This window comes from Mirounga angustirostris, unplaced genomic scaffold, assembly GCF_029215605.1.
Source record: "Mirounga angustirostris isolate CCGP_5_RB_7025 unplaced genomic scaffold, mMirAng1.0.hap1 SCAF_1, whole genome shotgun sequence".
NCBI classification, from domain to species: domain Eukaryota; kingdom Metazoa; phylum Chordata; class Mammalia; order Carnivora; family Phocidae; genus Mirounga; species Mirounga angustirostris.
Genome location: NW_026991709.1, coordinates 200833603 through 200848445, shown reverse-complemented (window position 1 = coordinate 200848445; position 14843 = coordinate 200833603). Strand labels below are relative to the sequence as shown.

The 14843-nt window shown below is 45.1% G+C and overlaps 1 protein-coding gene across 3 annotated transcripts; it reads right to left on the bottom strand.

The window, feature by feature from the left end:
- Window positions 1-697: 697 nt before the first annotated feature.
- Window positions 698-13292, bottom strand: LZTFL1 (leucine zipper transcription factor like 1). 3 transcript variants are annotated; one of them, XM_064597031.1, is made up of 10 exons: window positions 13153-13292; window positions 10930-11054; window positions 8852-9046; window positions 8436-8496; window positions 7246-7317; window positions 5769-5834; window positions 5605-5682; window positions 3105-3281; window positions 2234-2337; window positions 698-1165 (listed from the first exon to the last, which is right to left on the bottom strand). In XM_064597031.1, exons 1-10 carry the CDS (start codon window positions 13153-13155, stop codon window positions 1147-1149), a joined length of 900 nt encoding a protein of 299 aa, XP_064453101.1. In that variant the 5' UTR covers window positions 13156-13292; the 3' UTR covers window positions 698-1146. The 3 variants fall into 3 exon arrangements, with proteins under 3 accessions (XP_064453101.1, XP_064453102.1, XP_064453100.1); XM_064597032.1 differs by having other exon boundaries at window positions 1028-1165; window positions 2181-2337; XM_064597030.1 differs by lacking the exon at window positions 698-1165 and adding an exon at window positions 1550-1891.
- Between the last annotated feature and the right edge of the window lie 1551 nt (window positions 13293-14843).

The following is a 14843-nucleotide window of genomic DNA, read 5'->3' as shown; positions in this document are numbered from 1 at the left end:
AAATCTTCATTTGTCCAAGTGGGATGGCCTCTCTCAGCAGACAGCACTCACTTAGGGTGTGACACTCAGCTTCTGGAAATGCGAACAATTACTTTCTAAATAACGTGAGAGAAGTCAGTCCTTTCTTTCTGACGCATTGCTGCTTTGTGGACCTTATTTTATTTATCTTTATGGCAAATCGTTGCAATACATGACTGCGGAGACTGAGGCCTCATTTCTAATGATTTATCCAAAATCACTCAAGAAAAAAGCAGAACCAATGGAAATATACTCAGAACCCCTTGAAAATGCAGTTACTGTAGATGCATACAAATAAACTATGATCAAAGTTGAATCTTAGGTCTGGTAACTGATTTTATGTTGAATATAAGTCATTTTAAAAGTATAATTTAAGAGAATATTCTGGAAAACTGAAGTATAAAGATTATATTTATTCTGGGTCCGGATACTTTCTCAACTGTAGAAGTACAGGATGGATCTGACTTCTCCATCAGTAATCCAGATTCATGGTAAGTCGGGTTGCAAAAAATGTCTGCACGTCCTCTGATAATTACAGCATTTAGCTAGAGAGACGGAAGTTAATCGAATCCTCGTGGTTCTATTAATTTTCCTTATAATTGATAAAAATGCTACCTATAAAAGTTGGTAGGCACATTTTCAATGCATTCATATTTTATAATGAAATAGAGAAAATGAATTTGATTTTGAAAAATAAGGTTTATTTGTAATAACTATCTTTAATAACTCTGTTTTTATTTTTACCCCGGGGAATGCACAAGAACAGACGATGCTAGCTTTAACATTTACTAAAACAGTATACTCTTTATGCTAATGCAAAAGGCTAAGACTCTTCTTCCCACTCTAAACGTCTCTTCTTTACTAATAGAGAATTCTCACTGCACCGGAACTAAGACTCAGGCGCGCTCAGAGGAGTCTGGGACGACTGGCCAGAGTCGGCCAGTAGGTTCCCCTCTTCTCAATTAGGAAACTGAAACAGGAAGTCTCGTTCTAAATATTAGAAGCGAAGTCTATATATTAGAAAAATAGAGAGAGGGAATGTGACAGACTGCTTCAAAATACATGCCTGAGGTGCGAAACAGCTTGTACTTCCACGTGGTGGCAGCTTCCAGAAGAAATCTTCGGGATTTAGTCTTCAGGTTCGTACCTGGAAAGAGATAAAAATTCCGCTAAGACCACAAATAACATCATGATACTTTTTGTTGCTGTCATTGTTACCCAGTGAGTTTACCTGCAAGCTCTCCAGGGACTACCCCAGTAACGCAGAATCACTACTGGGGTGGAAGTCAAAGACAGTCACGGCACTATGAGGGGGCTCCCCCAACAGGCGGACAAAGGACAAAGGACCAGCGAAGCGTGAGGACACCTTCGGACTCCAACTCTCTGGATCTGGCATTTAGACCCATGACAGCTTAGGACAGCAGAAACTCTGTATAATTATCCGAGCTGTCGGATGGACACAAAGTGCTGATAGGACCACGTGAGGACAAGGTTAACAAAGCTCCCTCTCTACAGACGAACTGGATCTGGGATTTACTTCCTCGCTCTGTTCCCCTGGAGCCCTGATAAAGGTAAAACGGCAGCTGAGTTTCCAGACCAAACCGCGGAGGACAGAAATGAGCCGAGGAGCAGAGCACACATGGGCCGGGAGGACTGGGGGTTGAGCCGTGACTACCGGTGGGCCCACCGCAGACTCCCCGCGCTGTACACTGAGTTCGGGTAACGGCACCGTCCCTCCTGCTCCCAGGGCAGCACGCGGTTAGAGACCCGGTCCTCCGATGGCGCCCATCTGCAGGGACCGCATTCTCTACCACCTAAATTGTCACTGAGGGAGGGCACGGGATGACCAGGTCTTAGGCTCCTGACGACACTCCTGAGGAGAAAGGCCCAAGGGTGCCCTGTTAGCTTGCTGGGTTTCCTTTCTGCTATCCTGCTTAAAGGAATCCATTGCCAAGGGTAGTCTAGTGTAGCTGTGTGTGTGTCTCTCTCTCTCTCTCTCAAGTCCTGGCTGAACCTACACTGAAGCCCTTACAGACAGTATGGACAAGACCCAGCCAAAGCCCCTCTGCTCTCCTCAGACACAGCCTTCTGGACTAAATGACAGCAAGCACCCCCTGGCCTGACCTCTCTGGACACAAACTGAGATTTAGTGAAGAACACACATCAACCGGCGGTGAGACAAATCCAAGAGCCGCACAGGATCAGCCAGGCTTACTTGGCCAGTCTTCTCCTCAGGTCTTTGATTTGGTCATTCTTCCTGGTGAGAATCTCTTTCATGTTTCGATAAGCTGCTGTTTGTTGGAATTTCTTCTCTAATTCCTGCACAGTGAAAAATATCAGTCCGTTACTACGAAACAGTGAAGAAGTAACACATCTCATAAACATGTATATTTTTGCTCTAATTTTACTAATACTCCATTTATATTATTTTCTAATTTCTTTTTAAAATTTACTTATATAAAATTAAGGCTATGCAAATTTTAAAAATACATTCCTTCAAAGGAGAAGTCCAGAAAACAGTAATATTGTCAGCATGTAACTAAGTACAATGAGAAGTCTGTGTGAAATAGTAAACTAATTCTCAGGTGAAATAAGCATGACTTTGCCCCAAATCCCAAAGTGGTACCAGTATTCTAGGAAGAGGATTTTTTTGTTCAGTTACATTTTAGCTCCCGTATGCTTAAGAGTCTAATCCCTAAACTGAAGAACATGGTTCTCTACGTATTTCATAGAAATTAAGAACAAGGGATAGAATCCTTTAAAGAGAAGTCACCCATCCCTGTAGGGCTGTGGGATGGATGGGCAACGTGGGGGGGCAGGGCAGCTCACGTAAGCGATCCGTGGAGGAGTCTTTGACCATTCCATGGGAAGGAGTGGCGACTTTTTATTACCATAGATATCTTAGTGCCAAAGACTATCATAGATACCATAGATATCATAGTAGCTTAGTACCATAGATATCAAAGTGCCCAGAAATGATAAATTTCTAACATGTATTGGCCAATACACTGAGAAAAAGGAAGATCTGCGGCTGGCCCCCAGTGTGTTCCTCAGTGACCCTTGTTCCTCACACAGACAAATCTGACCTTTTCAGCCATGCTCAGCTGCTCCTGAACCCTCAGTAGGTCATGCTTGGCTGTCGCCAGATTCTCTTCCAGGGACTTCTGGTTTTCTGTCTTGTCATTAAGTGTCTTCTGAAACTCACTCTTCAAAGCAGCAACTGTGTTTTCCAAGTCATTCAAGTCTTGGGCTTTTATAAAATCCTATGAAAGATACATGCACTGACATAATTTCACGTTGACATCCTAACTGGTGACTGTTTTACAACAGTGATTCAGCATCATGACATGAAAGCAAATGTTGTGTGTGTGCATGTTGCCCCCACCGCACCGCCCCCCCCGCCCCCGCCAGCCCGGGTAAGCTCCCGCTCCTAGAGGGTCGCCGGCACGCCTAGCTCACCCTCAGCCCCCATGCCCCATGTCCTGCACATGGCAACGCTCAGTAGTCACTCATCTCCAGATATGTAAAATATCATTTATGAATTGCTGGAATTCCAAAGAGGAACAGGAGAGAGGTGAGATCCTAAATCTGACAAGGTTGTGTGTCCCTGGGTAGGGATGGCAAACAAGTTCCGTTCTTGAAAAGTCAGGTTAAAAAAAAACAACCCTGGTGAAGACTTTTGAATGATACAGATGGAAAAATAGTAAACCTAACAGAGTTTAGATCAAAAAATTTTTTTTTTTTTTAAGATTTTATTTATTTGAGACAGAGAGAATGAGAGAGAGAGAGCACATGAGAGGGGGGAGGGTCAGAGGGAGAAGCAGACTCCCTGCCAAGCAGGGAGCCCGATGCGGGACTCGATCCAGGGACTCCAGGATCATGACTTGAGCCGAAGGCAGTCGCTTAACCAACTGAGCCACCCAGGCGCCCGTATATCAAAAATTTAATAGACATATGTCTTAATAATTATTTACATTAAGATATGAGAGCCTAATCAATGCTTACTGATTATATGGCTTGCTAAATTTATAAGATTTTAAGGGTTTTTTTTTTTGTATAAATGCGATATGCATGTTCGCACACTGTGTTGGCATGATAAAAGCAGCTGGATCTTGTTTTTGACTGGATACATTTGTAATAGAAAAAAGTTGTATTACTCAACAGGAAAATGGTCTATATATTTGCTAAATATAAAGATAAAGCAGTACTACCAACAAAATTCCTCACTCATTTTTGAAATCTAGTCTTTTGAAAAGATTTTACTTCATTGCAGCTAGTGAAAGCACGTACACCTTTTGCTTTTGCCAAAATCTGAAAAGTAAAATTGGAACAAAGTCCAAAATGGCTTTTAAAACAAATTCATCAGGGGCGCCTGGGTGGCTCAGTTGTTAAGCGTCTGCCTTCGGCTCAGGTCATGATCCCGGGGTCCTGGGATCAAGTCCCACATCGGGCTCCCTGCTCTGCGGGGAGCCTGCTTTTCCCTCTCCCACTCCCCCTGCTTGTGTTCCCTCTCTTGCTGTGTCTCTCTGTCAAATAAACAAATAAAATCTTAAAAAAAAAAAGTGTAACAACAGAAGCCTAACGAAGTAAGTCTGGGGACTGTTTAGCAGACATGAGAAAAGCCAGGGCCGCCCTGCAAATCCGCTCACATGGTCCGGCTGACAGGAAGTCTGTTCCAGCATCTGGCGCCGACGGGGAGGCCCCAGGACACAGAACTGAGCACGTGAGAATGTCCCGCAGCGGGAGCGGTACTCGGTGGCCTGCTCAGACAGGCCTGGAGAGCCAGGCATTTCAGCGCATCATACCGAGTACCGCCAGACGCAGGTGGATGTGAGGATGCAGACTCCGTAAATTCATTCTATCTTGTCATACTTACCGAAGGCTGACTTAACTAATAATAAGTTCTGTATAACAAAACCGAATACACATCCAATGAACTAAAAATTCCTCCTTTCTTCACTTCCTTTTCCCCCATTGTAATGGGAATGTCAAGGTAAAAGGAAGAAGAACTTAAAAAAAAATAAACGTCAGAATATCTGTGTGCTAGTGGGCTCTGGGGACGTGGGAAGCCTGTGAGCTGTGTACCTGCCCCAGCGACGTCCCCCACCCCGGCCTTTCCTGGACAGGGGTGTCCCGAGGCAGGACAACAGTGGCGTCCCTCTCAGGGAATGGCAGGGGTGGGTCAAAATGAACAGTAACTAAGACGGCTTCTTAAAGTAGCTCCATGCCCTTGTGGAGCCCAACACGGAGCCCAATGCAGGGTTCGAACTCAAGACCCTGAGATCAAGACCTGAGCGAGATCAAGAGTCAGACGCCCAACCAACTGAACCACCCAGGCGCCCCAACACTTCATAATAAGTTTATACCTTTATTCTATTTGAAAAAGGTGAAAAAGACAGCTGAAATGTATTCTGCCTTTTTTTAAAAATTGAAGTATAATTAACATGCAATGCCCTATCATTTTCAGGTGTCCATCACAGAGACTCGGTATTTCTGTGCCATACAAAGGGATCCCCGTGATACTGCAGTTACCCATGGTCACAAAATTATTACAGTATTATCGACTATATTCAAAACTTCTCTCACCTTTTGATTTCCTTGGTCGAGCTGTAAATCCTGCAGTGCTCTTTCTAGCTTTGATTTCTCATCTAATGCATGGGTTGCCTATAAGCAGATTTAAACAAAACACATTCAGTATTCAGTCTGTAGGCAACTCTTTCAATAATTTTGTCAAAGTATTTCTCAGTTACCTGCATTTCAATGGTCTTCAGCCTTGACTTCAATTTCTCGTTCTCTTCTTGAAGTCTGGAAATTTCCTTTGTGAGTAAATTCAAGGTTTATTATTTTAGCTACGGTAGTTTTAATACTTAAAAGTGTTGCTCTTAAAAATTTAATTGCAGGGCGCCTGGGTGGCTCAGTTGGTTAAGCAACTGCCTTCGGCTCAGGTCATGATCCTGGAGTCCCGGGATCGAGTCCCACATCGGGCTCCCGGCTCAGCAGGGAGCCTGCTTCTCCCTCTGACCCTCTCCCCTCTCGTGCTGTTTCTCTCTCTCTCTCTCTCAAATAAATAAATAAATAAAATCTTTAAAAAAATTTAATTGCAAAATTAAATTTAAATCATAGAACAGCTTGAATACCTGCGTGCCCTGGTTGCTGGTGCTATCCTTGTCCCGTCCAGCCCACTGGCCTCCACACCTGTGAGTCACCTGTGGCTCTAAGCCTCTTTCCCAGTCTCTCAGGCTCCCTTCAGGCCTCTGTCCTCAGCCCTCCCATGCCACCTCTCACCTAGCTGATCCTGCCACTCTTGGGTCTTTTCCCGGCTGACACAGCACACCACCTGTACTTATCCTAAAACATGGTCTCTATCAGCGCCATGCTGTATGACCAAGCCTCTAGATGCTTCTGTCTGAGCTGAGGACATGGGCCTTCGCTCCAAGCAGCTCCATCATGAGAGTCAGCTGTGAGCCCAGTCCTCTTCCTCCCTGCGCTCCGACACACGCATCAGCGCAGTCAGAGAGCACAGCACTCTGTGCCAACTCACGCCAGCCTTCCTTCTGCCTCTCACTGCTGCCCATGCCATTGCCCTGTCTGCCATGCCCCCTTTCTTCCCTCTGACAACTTCATCTGTCTTTAGCCTTCAGCCCAGCTCAGGGACCACCTTCCCCCAAAGTCTGTCCTCAACCGCTCGCACCCAGGTGGAACTATGTTTTCTCGGCCACCTGGGCACACACAGATTAGCATTCTCCCGTTTCCAGAAGATTAATTCTCCCCTCTCAATGAGACTATAAGGTTTTTGAGGACAAAAGACTAAGTATTACATTGCTTTTTATCTAATAACATCTAGCACAATGTTGAGAATACAGAAGTCGTGAAAAATATTTGTATATTGGTAGTTAATTTTTATAAACCTCCTAATAAAAAACCCCATCATTGCTATTGTAGATCATGAACTTCAAATGTCCATCAATAAACACTGTCCGAAATGCCATACCCTTCAGGTCACCATGAAAAGATGCAGTTAAGAGTTGCTTCAGACTTTCTGGAAGGTGAGTGCCCTCTTCTGGCCCCCGGGAACCATGAAGTAGACCAACTACAATGGACTAATTACCCTCAGTGGACCAAAGCCTGAATCCGCTGCCTCCTACCTCAGGTTTTCTGCCCTCCAGCTGTGCAGGCCAAGAGAGGGCTGAGTCAGAGGGTCTGCCTGTCTCGCCACGAGGACATTACCTTGTTCAGGAGTTCCGTGGTTCCACCTTCGTTAAGTGGAGCAAGTTTTGGCTTCATGGTATCTATGATGGGCTGATACAAAAGAAAGAAACCAAACCAAAATCACCGCAGAAGAAACCACATGTAATCACTCAACACCTGCACTTTCTAAGTGGAAAACACTGTAAAATCATATCTACGGGGATGCCAGCTCCACGGGGTGGGGGTTTTTGTAGGTTTGGTTCTCTGCTACGCCCCAGTGACGAGGACAGTGCCTGGCCCGTGGTGCCCCAAACAGATTAGAGATGCAAGTGAACCCATCCTCCCCATATCCTTCTAAATAAATTCAGATGGAAGGGAAAGGAGGGAGGAAAGGCAGGAGGGAAGGTGCCTGAAGCCAGAGCAGATACAAATGCTGGCCTCTAGGGGCAGGAATTTTAACAAGTGGGGGCTGAAAGAGACTTCCGCATGAACCTGAGTCGGGGAAAATGGTCCTAGTGCGGCTCTACCGCGGGCGAGGAGTGACTGGGCGCAGATACTCTGGCAGTTTAGCAATACGTGTTAAAAATGGGGGAATGCATGCCCTCTGACCCGGAAATGTCTTAGCCAGAAATACATTCCAAAGGAATAACTGGGAAATTGTTTTGTATGTGTATGCTCGTGAACTCTTTTCAGCACCATTTTTCCTGCCCGGACACCAGGGAGCATTTGCGGTGCATCTGCACGATGCCGTATTACGTGGTCACTGCAAATAAAGAGAATGATTGAAAAGAGAAGCAGGTCACTAGTCACTGCGAGGACTGTCTCCATTTGACAGATGAGGCAAACAAGGCTCGGCTTTCTCAGGCAACCCGCTCAAGGTCATGCAGTGGGAGAGACAGGGCCAGGATGGACAGCCATGCTGAGCATCATCTGGGTGAAGAGTTTATATGGCAGGGAATGGGATGGATTGCGGGGATTCTGTGTGTGTGTGTGTGAGAGAGAGAGAGAGAGCACGTACGAGTGAGCGAGAGGAGACAGTAGTAGTTTTTCATGGTTCCTTTTAAAGAGTTTCTTTTTTTGCCTGAAAATATGAGGCAATCTTTGAAGTCTGCTCTTGAATTGAATGCTCTTCCTTGATGGTTTTCACTTTAACCTCTGAATGCTCTGGGCAACTTGAGGATTTTAAACACCGGCTATTAAGATACGGACTTAGAATGACTAAAAATTACCTTTTTATTTGAAGATGTAAATTCTGCTTTTTCAAATTCTGCAACTTGTTCTAATAATTCTCTTGAAGATAAAAACAAATACGAAAAAAAATGTTCGTTTAGATCTGGACCACACCCACAGAATACAATCACAGGTACCGATCTACTACAACATGGCAGGGAGGACAGTGCAAGTCACCATATCCAAAATGAGACTTAGTTACTAATGGCCCGGAACCCAAACCACATGGACCAAACTGGAATATTCCAGTATCCTGCACCTAAGAGATCACTCGGTGACCAGACACGTTGCTGCAGCTCTCCCCAGACTTTCTCACCCCCCAGTCTTAAGAAAAGAAGTGGCAAAGGCATTCGCTAACTTTTGAGATCATGCCTGGGCCTCTCTTGTCCTAACTGCAGGTATGAACGTTGAGTACCTGTTTTCAAGTTCAGAGATATCGGTCTGTAGCTTGAGGTACCACTTCTCGGCCTGTGAGAAAAGCTGCCGCAGAAGCAGCACGTTGGTGTGGGCCGTGTTGATGAGCTCAGACTCCACTTCGCTGTAGACCACAGCCTGCAGCCCGCTCAGGACCTCAGAGACCTCGTCTACGGTGAAGGTGTCCTCCACCAACCTGAAAAACAACCACAGGCCCAGCCTTCAGGAGAAACAACCCAAACCATTTAAGAAATACAACAAAACTCAGAAACTCACATTTACATCATCTAAAGCGTTCAAGGGTTATAGTGAAAATCTCTCTTGGAACTATCTTCTTTCTTTTTCTTTTTTTTTTACTATCTTCTTTCTTAATAAAACATACTAAAAATAATTTAAGTTCAGTTCATTTTTTTCTAAGCTCGGGTAATTTTTGAGGTCTACTAAAATGATCACACAGTGGGTGTGCACATCCTCTAACACAAGGTATGTGCTCACAAACAGTCCCCCAAACATTTACTTTTTTTCTTTAGTTTTTCAGTTAAAAAAAATTTTTTTACCTTAATCTCCACCAAAATTAGTCTTATCACATTTAGTAGTTTCAAAAGTCACCTGGAAGGTGTTATTTCTCCTTTCTTTCTATTATTTGTTTAGCATTTCAATAATTGTATGAACTATTCACGAGAGTAAATGACTATAAGAAAATCAATGGTCATTATATGTTGCTTCTCTTAGCATTGAGGCCCAAATGAAAAAGAAACTGACTTATCTTAGTTAAAGCTCCTCTGACAAAGATAATTACCATATGATTTCACTCATGTGTGGAATTTAAGAAACAAAACAGAGGATCATAGGGAAAGAGAGGAAAAAAATAAAACAAGATGGAATCAGAGACGGAGACAAACCATAAGAGACTCTTAATTGTAGGAAACAAACAAGGTTGCTGGGGGCTGGGGGAAGGGGTAACTGGATGATGGGCATCAAGGAAGGCTCGAGATGTAATGAGCATTGGGTGTCATATGCAACTGATGAATCACTGACCTCTACCTCTGAAACTAGTAATACAATATGTTAATTGAATTAAAAAAAATAAAGCTCCTCTGAGCACTGACCACTCATCATCATCATCAGTAACATTAAACCCACTCTCCCACAGAAAATGTTTGGGTCGGGAGGGAACTTCAGAGCCATCTTCTTCAATCCCCTCACTTTCAGATGGGAATGCAGGTTCAGAGGGTGGAGGTGGTGTGCCCCTGGTCCCGCAGGGGAGTGACTCAGCCCCACAATCATTTCCAGCAATCTCAGCAACATGCCCAATAGCTGTGCAGGGCTCCTACTTTCAAGGGCAGTTTGACAGTAAAATGGCCCCTCCCCTCCCCTCTACAGCTGACGATGTCTGCTCCCGAGTGCCGTGCATGGCTTTATGGCACTCGGTGCTCACGTGGAGGCCTTGTGCATTTCCACCTTACCTGACATTTAACTGTGCCAGAGGCTGACCCCCAAGTAATCTGATGTCTCTTTATTGCTTAGTCCTTTTCTTTCTTTGGTTCCCCTATTTTTCTCTAGATCAGGTATGCATTTTCTACGGACTTTATTCCAGGACTGGTTCAACGAAACCAGTTATCATCTACTAACAATTTCTGCTCGTTATGGTTTTTCATGGTTTTCTCTGTTTTTCCCCCTTCTAATTCTTCACTATGAACTATGTAGGGGTTTTCTTGCTAATTGTCATGCCTTATGGCTCTAATCCTTTAATTAATAACTCAGGTAATTGAAGTTCTGGGATCTTTAATACGGCGAGCCAATCCTTAACCTACATGCGTTTCACTACTTCCTGATGGCTCTTCTGAAACTTTGCAATCTCATAATTATCATATGTGTATGTTTGGTAATGGATTCCTCCCACCACGATCCAATTTCTTGAATTTCACATATCCACAAGGCGTGGTGTAGCTACTCTCAGTGAATAACTGATGACGATAATCCCAGCAACGGTTTTATGGCCTCTCCTACAGCATCCCCACTATGGCTCCCAGAAAGGATCCATGTTTCCCCCCGGCTTTCCTTAGAGTCCTCTGATACCTGCTCTCCTTGAGGTCTTGGAAGCAGGAATCTACAGTTTTGAGTCTCAGGCCTCTTTTTGCACGAGCAAAACGCATGTAATTGATAACTTCATTTTGGTGGTGCTCATTTAGGCCCAACTCTGCCTAGAAGAGAGAGACGCAATCGTTAGTCTTGAAGATCTGACGAAGGAACCAACAATGAAAATATGTAAGATATCCAGGTAGCGATTGCTAGATGTCCACCAAATTCTGTTCTTCCCTTCCTCCTGGGTAAAAGGCTGCCCAACTAGATGATACTTCCCAGCCCTACCTGCAGCCAGGTGTGGCCACATGACTACTGCTCAGTAATGGATGTGAGCAGAAGAGATATGGGCCATCTCCAAAGCCTGAGCCTTATGATGTGGGCATGTCTTTGTCACACCTGTTTCTCTGGAGGGGCCGGGTGGACAGCAGGATGAAAGGGACCTGTATCCCTGACTGATTTTGTGGAGCAGCGCTGACCTACAGACCTCAGATGAGTATGGCTGTTAAGTGAGAGAAATATACTTCTGTATTCTTTAGGCCACTGGTTTTTTGGATATCTACTACACCAACTTAACCTTAGCTTAGCTCATACAGCTTTAAAAAATGAATTTGGTTTTGAAATAGTAATTAATTGGGTCTTTATTTTAAACCAGATGAGAGCTTGACAACTATGAGCTAGAGATCAATGAAGTTCTTTTTCATTTTATAGTATGCTGAAAAGAAAAGGACATCATACAATTGAACATCTAATGCAGAGACTAAATGAGTCAGGAATGATCTTTATTTTAAGAATAATGATCTATCATATGTCATAGCCTTCCTATGGGAGACTAAGGTTTAACTTCCAAGCCTCTTTTTCAGGCTTGTCACTATCAACACACAGGGCTGGGATGCCTCCAACACCAAGGGCCAACAATCAGGCATGATCTCCTTCCGCTCCCAAGTCACTCGCGGTGGCTTTTCTGCATCCACACACCTTCTCTCTGCAGTCTCGATTTCCTTAGGACATATGTCTCTAAAGGCTAGGATCTTGCCCATCCGGTTCCCTGAGTACCCCCATCCCCAGCACGGTGCATCCCAAGCAACAGACATGTGCCGACAAAACGTGTGCCGACAAATGAATTTCAAGGCGTTCCTCCTTTCGAAGGTCACTTCATCAGGCCTTAATCGGTTCTCTTTCAAATTCCTGGAGAACTTGATTAACCAAGTATTCTCCCCTCTCAACATTCTACAGGTTTCTTCTTCCTTCAGACTATAGGGAAGACTATATACATAAACCTTATTCATGCTTAAACCCCTCCCCCAAAAAACCCTCAAACCTGAGAATCCCTCTAGCTACCCTTGCATTTCTCCACACCCTTTCTACCCTTGCTATCCCCATGCTATCCCCTAGTCCTTAAACCCATACCTACTCAAATTGCTTTTGTAAAGCTCACCAGCAGCTTTACTTTATTATTATGATCACCTGGGAGCTTTTATTTATTTAAAAATTTTTTGTTTTACATTTGAGTACAGCTGACCCACAATGTTACATTTATTTCACTGCTGATGTATTTCAGTGGCCCATTTCAATGGTGCCCCTGAAACTCTGGTTTCAGCCCTTTTTCTGAACACTGTGCACTGTTCTGAGTAGGGCTGCTATTTAAGCGGACATTCCATATCCGCTGGAAAGATGAATGGATATGTTTTAGCATACGGGACAGCTGGTCTTTTCTGAACAGGTCAAAATAAAAGAAGGATCACCCTAGTTTCTTGGGCTGTAAAGTGGATGGTGTGGACTCTTAAAGTCGCTCTCACATCCGAAAGCCGGATTCCATCATGTTCTCCCTCCACAACTCGTTATAATACATAACTTTTCATGCTGCGAAAGGGTGTGTGTTTAAAAAAAAACAAAACAAAAAACAAACTTGGGGAGTTCTAGGAACAGAATGAAAAATCCTGCCCTGCGCCTTCTGCAGGCGGCCGTTCCCTCCAGCTCCCTCCACCAGCCACCTTCAAGGTGCGACTTGGGCCGGCCGGCCCAGGCGGGAGCGAGGAATGTCACGACGCCGGGGACAGAGGCTGCTACTACGGCGGAGGGGCTGCGGCCGAGGTTAACGGAACTTTGGGGGCCGGCCGGGAGGCCCAGGAGCGGGCTTAGCCCGGCTGCAGCCACGCCCTCCCTCGGCCCCATCTCGGCATCTCTTCCGCGCGCTGTGGCTCCCGGCCGGCTACTCACCATGGCGGCGGCGGGAGTCGCAGCCCAGAGGAGCGGGAGAGGCCAGGCCGAGCCCCGCCAAGCTGGGGTCGCCGAGGGTGGTTGGGCCGCAGAAGATGCGGAGGGAGGGCAACTTGTTTAGAAGCCTCCGGTTGCTAATGGGAACGGAGGCACGTGACCCGAAGTGATGCACTTTTATTGGTCCCCAAGATCACGCGACAGGAAGTGCAGTGTGACCGGCCGACCGCCGCATGCGCACTGCTTCCAGAGCCGGAAGTCCCGCCTATCCACGCCACGCCGACTTTGTGAGCAGGCCAGCGTTGCCAATGGTAACGGGAGGGGGGAGGCCGCCTGGACCCTCACGTTCAGAGGCGCTCCGGAGCGTTGGAGTCAGGGTTGCCCCGAAGGGCTGTCCCTCCCTTCCCGGGCTGGGTGACGACGCCGGCTGTGGCTTGGGAGACCGACTTTTCAGTGGTCTCAGGGGGCCTGGGCGTGGGCGGCCCGGACTGATTGCTCTTCTGTCCAGCGCTGCCAGGTGCCAGGATAGAGCTATGAATGGCTCTCTCCCCGCCCCGCTCATTTTTCCCCCCTCTTTTAGTCCTGCTTTATCCTTAAAAATTAAACGCAAAAAGAGTTGGTGAAAGAGCAGCGAATTTCAAACTATTATGCCTGGAGTCACCGGGCAAGCTTGCTGAACAAATGCTTCCTGGGGCCTCACCCCTCCAGAAATTCTGGATCAGGAAGTCTAGCTTGGGTGCTTGGAATCTGCAGTTTTTATCACACACCAGGAGCGATCGGAGACCACTCTTAAAGAAACACTGCCCTAAATCATCAGGGAAGTGCAAATCAAACCACTCCCTCAGTGGCTTGGTTTCAGAATGCTCCAGTGACCAGGGACCCAAAAGCAACCTTACACCTGTCAGAAGGGCTAGACTCAGAAATAACAAGTGTTGGGGAAGAAGTGGAGAAAGAGAACCCTCCTGCACTGTTGATGAGAACATAAAGTGGTACAGCCACAGTGAAAAACAGTATGAAGTTTACTTAAAAGTTAAAAACAGAACTATATGAGCCAGTAATTCCACTGCTGGGTATTTACCCAAAGAAAACGAAAACACTAATTGAGAAAGACATATGCATTCCTATGTTTACTGCAGCATTATTTACAACAGTCAAAATATAGAAGCAATCCAAGTGTCCCATCAATAGATGAATGGATAAAGAAGATGTGGTGTATGCACACACACACACACACACAATATGGAATATTATGCAACCATAAAAATGGTAAGATTTTGCTACTTGGTACCACATGGATGGACTTAGAGGGTATTATGTATGCTAAGTGAAATAAGCCACAAGAGAAAGACAAATATTGCATGGTATTACTCAAATGTGGAATTAGGGGAAAAAAAGTCAAACTCATAGAAACAGAATAGAAAAGCGATTGCCAGGGGCTTGGAGGTGGGGGAAATAAGATGCTGGCAAAAAGGTACAAACTTTCATTTATAAAATGAGTAAGTTCAGAGGATCTCATGTATAACGTGACTGTAGTTGATAACACTGTATTGGGTGATTAAAATTTGTTGGGAGTAGAGTTTAAGTGTTCTCATTTAAAAAAAATGAAAAAAGTAAATATATGAGGTGATGAGGGAAAGGCTGTGTTAATGAACTCGAGGGGAATCTTTTTACAGTGTATATGCATATCCAATTAT